General features: G+C 40.5%; 1 protein-coding gene across 1 annotated transcript; it reads right to left on the minus strand.

The window, feature by feature from the left end:
- Nucleotides 1-1,485: 1,485 nt before the first annotated feature.
- Nucleotides 1,486-5,643, minus strand: LOC147104544 (immunoglobulin lambda-1 light chain-like). Its single transcript, XM_085961944.1, has 3 exons — nucleotides 5,530-5,643; nucleotides 5,031-5,381; nucleotides 1,486-2,038 (listed from the first exon to the last, which is right to left on the minus strand). The coding sequence occupies exons 1-3, from the start codon at nucleotides 5,576-5,578 to the stop codon at nucleotides 1,716-1,718; spliced, it is 723 nt and encodes a 240-aa protein (XP_085818070.1). The 5' UTR covers nucleotides 5,579-5,643; the 3' UTR covers nucleotides 1,486-1,715.
- Nucleotides 5,644-5,898: the final 255 nt, after the last annotated feature.

Here is a 5,898-nt window from a genome sequence, read left to right on the forward strand (position 1 = left end):
AAGTCTATCGGGCACTAAAGAGCTATATCTCTAGTACCTGAACCAACTCGCTCAGGGGTCGGCGTTCTCCATCAAGTCCGCTAGTGTCAGTGGGCCACCAGCGCGGTTGGCTCTGTACTTGTGTACATATTCTCCTAAATTCTCCATTACTTCTACATTTTATTATTAACGCCAACTTCAATTGCTATTCCTGGATTCCCTCAGTTGGCTCAGTGTTGATCAGTCCCGGATCGCTGGTCAAATGCGCAATGCTTAGAGTCTTGCTACAAGTTGACAAAACTGTTGTATAAAAAGTAATTAACACATTCTAAGGCGCATGAGTAAGTGATGCATTGACTGCTGTTTATTGATATGTGAGAATATACTAAGACTACGGATACGTAATATACGTCTATTTACTCAGAAGTAGAATGTCTATTTGGGACACACAGGCGATACTGTTCATGGAAGTTTGCAGCGCTAAGACTGAACGTTGTTGCTGATCATTCATATTTATACAGGTTAGCAAACAGGCATATCTGAACTGAGTTGTAATAGTTCTGCCCTTGGAACTCCATCTCAGCTGCTGTCTTTGTATCCCTTGTTCCAGTTCTTTTTAGCTCAAGATCTCTTACGCCTGTTTTCTTACATGGCTTCAATGAGGTCAGTCATGTATTTTTCCATTATCCCTAATATAGTTTGTCTTAAATTAGCATTACTAATTCTCAAGGCATTCAGCCATAATGCATTCTGACCATGTCAAGTTATCCTAATTCAGCCGTTATCTATGTATACCTTTTAACACTCCACAGCGATACCTTTGGTTCACTAAGCATTTTGCACAAAAAGGGGCATTTGTACTGTTTGTGTTCTTATGCCTCTGGTGAATGCAATTAAAATGGATTCAAAATAAACTCTAACATGTGGATGTTTCTGATCATGCTTTAACTACTTGCAGCATTAATTCAGAGATGGCGCTGAAATACTTGAAGAGAAGAAAATCGCAGGGCTATGGGGAACGAGCAGGGGAGTGGGACTATTGGATAAGGTCTTCCAAAGAGCCAGCACAAGCCCGATGGGCCGAATGACCTCCTTCCGTGCGGCATAATTCTATGATTCTATGCTTTCTCTTTTCAATTCAGATTCTATTCTCATTCTACTGGAACTCTGATTAAGATTTATCTTTTCCAACGGGTATGATACAACGTTATTTGATATTTATTTTGTTTCTCACCGAGATCATTCAGAAAGAGAGAGAATCTTAAACGCAATCACAGACGCAATGTATATCAATCAATATATAATCCGAATTTAGCATTTTATATGTTGCTATATTTCGACTCCATCACCCATCCATTCTGTAAAATCGTTATTTCGATCGAGAGTTTGGCGGCTTAATGTAAATTTGATAAAGTTTACAAAAGGTGGAACCTCGCGATTTGAACGTTTTAAAAATGGTCATAAATTCGGAGAGAACGAAAGCAAGAAAAGAATAACATCATCTGAGACAGTGGGACAATAATTTTATTACACTGCAATGAGACAGTAAAGCTATGATGACTGCAGTATCAGCACACTCTTGGGTACAACTAATAGAATCAAGCAAACAAACACTGCATATTTATTGTTATAACTTGAAATACAGCAATTACACTAAAAAATTAACCTTTAATTTCGAACTTTGTTCAAAGAACGTTTACTGATGGTATCTTAGACGAATACATAAGATTCCTGAATCAGACACAGCTGGATCTGGCGATACTTGTTTGAAGCGGGTTTGCCTGAGTCTCATGTTTAACCACACAGGTGTAAAGCTCATGTGAGTTCCACTCTGAGGCTGGCAGAGTCAGATAACTGCTCACACTGAACGTGTTGTCCGTCTCCTGCTGGACCCGACTGGTCTCAACACCATTCCCCTTGACACTGCCATCGACAGTCCACTCAATCTCCACAGCGCCCGGTTTAAAACCGTTCACCAAACACACCAGGGTCGCCTTGTTCTTTGCTGCGATTTGATCTGATGAAGGCGGAAGGACGGTAACCGACGGAGCCCGCGGATCTACAAAGAAAAGTAGAAACAACTTGTGAAGATCCACTCTGAATTGTATGTAAAAAGTCGAAATTCAACGTTTAAATTTTTTAACGTTTTAAATTTGGTACCACTTTACAAGCTTAAGAATGTTACAATGGGAGATTAATAACGTTGTTTAACTAATCACATAGTGTCCGTTGATCGAGAAAACGATATAATGAATTGAAGAAAAACCGAGAGCTCCGTGCATCGAGAAAAAAATTAAAACTGAAAGAGTATTCACTCTTATTTGGATTAAACCTGAAGGTCACAGATTTTCTTTCTTTAAACTATAGTCCAACGTTATTGAGAATATTACGATGCAAGAATAATAACGATCATCGGCGCCAAGCTTTCTTGGATTATTACATGGAATTACATAGAATATCCAGCATAGAAACAGGCATTTCGGTCCAACTGGTCTGTGCCGGTGTTTCTGCTCCACTCGTTTCTCCTCCCACCCAACTTCCTCTAACCCTATCTGCATAGTCCTCTATCCCCTTTTCCCTCATGTACTTGTCGAGCTTCCCCTTAAAGGCATTTCAGCATTTCGCTTCAACTGCTCCATGTGGGAGCAAGTTCCACATTCTAACCACTCTCTGGGCAAATAGGTTTCTCCTAAAATCTTTCTTGGAATTTTTAGTGACAATCTAATATTGATGACCCCTCGTTTTGGACTACCCCTCAAGTGGAAACGTTTTTCCTACGTCTCCACTATCAAAACCTTTCATAAATTTAAAGATCTCTATTAGCATGCTGAATGATTCAGAGCTCCAGTCTGTTCAGTCTTTTCAGCCGGCTATAATTTGAATGCTGGAGTTACAATTGCACCTGGCAGAGTCACGCTTGAGACGTTGTTTGATGTAATCGCAGCCCAGTATTTCGGCTTTTAGCTGCCTAGTCAGACGAGGAACCATCTGCTGCAGAAAGCTCAGCTGCATCTTCTTGTTTATGTTAATTTAAAAAGAATAACGAGTAGCATTATATGGCACCACATCAGTTTTCACTTATATTACTTTGACGCGCAGTGATAGTAAACTTAAACAAAGCAAGAAGCTACAGACACAAATCCCTTTCTTTTAAGGCAATGATTGCGGCGGGGGTGGGGGTATGGGCTGTGATTTTCTGCTGCACCTTGAATAATGCAACGGGATCGTGAACGTCCACTTGTACAGGAATGTGGAACGCCTCTTAATGGCGTTATCCAAAGGAAGGCATTTCCTTCAATGCCGCACTCCCTTCATTTCACTATTTCCTCTGGTGGGGGAATCCAGAACAAGAAGGCAAGGTCTTAAAATTAGAGCCAAGACATTAAGGAGTGAAACCAGGAAGCACTCTTTCACACAAAGGGTGGTGGAAGTCTGAAACTCCCTGCCCCAAAATGGTTGAGGTTGTTGGGTGAAATGAGATCTTCAGGACTGAGATCGATAGATTTTTGTAGGCTAAGCTTATCAAGAGATAGGGAACAAAGGCTGATAAATGGAGGGGAGGTACATATCAGCCATGATCAAATGCAAAGGTGGAACAGGCTCAAGGTGCTCCATAGCGTTCTCCTGTTCCTATGTTCCGATGTAACGCCTGGAAAAGGGGCTTAAATCTAAAAATTTCTGGTCCAGACGTGAGAATGTTACCAACTGAGACAAATCATCCACCAGGCGTGTAAATAGTTTGGAAGTATAATGTCCTACTCTGCTAAAACTGTTTTTGAAATTTAACTTTCACCAGATGTAAGTTCAATGGAGCAATTTATAATACAACGCAGCCCCTTTTCTACAGCCTGTAGCGAAATATCCGAATAAAACTGCCGTTTGAGTCTTTCGGTTTACTTGTAGGGTTATACTTTTTTTACTGTAAATAAATTGAAAATAAAAATTCAAATGATCATCCGCGGTTCTATTCATACAAAATTAATCGAATTCGAAGGTAATGAGTCTGTCAGTGATTATAATATCGGCGCGGGAGCAAACACTGGTGTTTATTACAATACTTCAAATATACGCATAGAAAGGTGGGAAAGGAGTTTCAGACTCTAAGTTGCTGAGGATATCCACTGATGCACCCTCCCGTACTGCCATCTTCTGGGGGCCAAAACAGCGAAAAACATGTGGCCAATTCCGTGAATGTTCTATGAAATGTCTCTGAAACTGTTGAAGGGGATCAAGCAAGCTCCAGGAGGTCACAGTTACCCAGGACACATCATTTGACCTAATTAAGCTAATCTCTCTTCAGTCAATATTTCCCAGTTCGCTTAAAAATTAAGAACTATACAAGGCAGCATATGACCGTCTCCAACCATAATGTCTTTCCAAAGGCAACAAACCTCTAATCACATTTTATCTCTGATAACCTCAATATCCCTGTCTGCAGAAAAGAACATCAACTTCTTAAAATCTGTAATTTATATTAAAACGTCTAACCCAATCGCTATGATTTATAATTATCTATTACTTACTAGTGAAATTAAGACTAACATGAAATACAAAACTTAGAGTATCACACGAATGACACACGCTCCCAATCTCTGATTGGGAATTTTTAATGGGACCGTGTCGGGGAATTATAAAATATTTCACGTTATAGTATTTTTTTAGCTCCACGCGAATCATAAAGCACAGCGCGAGGACAATGTATGCCAGTCACAAGTGTCCAGATAGTTTTTAATGCCGTCTCAAGCAGATTGACCAATACTTTATGAACATTTTGCAAATCACCAAGAAATTATAATTACACTGGTGCAGGCTGAATTCCACCCACCTAAAAATAATTATTTGGAACTTCATCCATAACATTGCAATTGTTGTGCGACAGTTTCCTGAGCATTTAACAAACAGAATAGAAACAAACCTCCCTCTAAACACCAAGAGGGAATCGGAGAATTATAAATGTATGTTCGAAAGCATTTTCACTACAACCGGATTAAACCAACAACTAAAAACTCAGTTTAAGAATGCCCGACGTACACAGCGAAAAATGTACTTACTGCCCAGATTCAGTTCAGTTCCTTTCCCGAAAGTGTATCCAGCAGGACTGCCACCCCAGGCACCACAGTAATAATCGGCGGCATCCCCGGATTGTAAATTGCTGATGGTTAAATGCATGACGTTGCTCGACGTGTCCCTGGATCCAGTGAATCGATCAGGAATCCCTGAACCTCTGCGTGAATAATTGTCATTCCAAACAAAGACAGGGGCACTGCCGGGTTTCTGCCAGTACCAGCTCGTGTAGTAGCTGCCCATGCTGCCTCCGGACAAGGTGCAAGTGATTTTAACGGTTTTGCCCAGTGAAGTTGAGATGGACGGTGGCTGAGTCAGCACAGTACCCGCGTTGATACCTGGAGAAATAAAAAGTTATTGATAAATGACCCTCAGTAAAACCGTGGAAAATAATTGCAATTCAGACCGGCTAAGCTCAAGTATTGTACCCGATCAGCGTAATACAAAGAACAGGAATATTGAAGACTTTTACAGCACTCTACTTACATTGCAAACAGAACATCAGGGCGGCGAGAACACGAAGCCACTCACTCATTTTGTAGATTTTTTTTAACAAGATCAGAGCAAAATGTTTTCCTGCACGAACCTAATGATGCGGCACCTTCTAAACCTCTTCTTAAAAGCAATTACACTGGGGGCTATCACGTCGCATTTATAATTTATGCAAATTTTTGTCACGTCGCGGCCGTTTATTGGATCATTGGAATTGGTCTGATTGACGTTTGCATAAAGTGAATTTTAGCCAATATATTTGTTTTAATGCTCGACTCGGTCACGACATGCAGAAACAGTTGAGGTGAAATCAAGTAGCCCATCTTAGCATGGGGACGCGGAATGAGTTCACATGAAATTCCA

This window comes from Somniosus microcephalus, chromosome 19 (assembly GCF_052327205.1).
Source record: "Somniosus microcephalus isolate GS21.2 chromosome 19, FLI_Smic_1.0, whole genome shotgun sequence".
In the NCBI taxonomy this organism is placed as follows: Eukaryota; Metazoa; Chordata; class Chondrichthyes; order Squaliformes; family Somniosidae; genus Somniosus; species Somniosus microcephalus.

What these genes read in the sequence shown, in the direction of transcription:
- LOC147104544 (XM_085961944.1), bottom strand. Translation starts at nt 5,578, where the DNA reads ATGAGTGAGTGGCTTCGTGTTCTCGCCGCCCTGATGTTCTGTTTGCAA. An exon ending in CCTGATGTTCTGTTTGCAAT is followed by an intron (nt 5,382 to 5,529) that starts GTAAGTAGAGTG and finishes TTATTTCTCCAG; the next exon opens with GTATCAACGCGGGTACTGTG. An exon ending in AACTGAACTGAATCTGGGCA is followed by an intron (nt 2,039 to 5,030) that starts GTAAGTACATTT and finishes TTTTCTTTGTAG; the next exon opens with ATCCGCGGGCTCCGTCGGTT.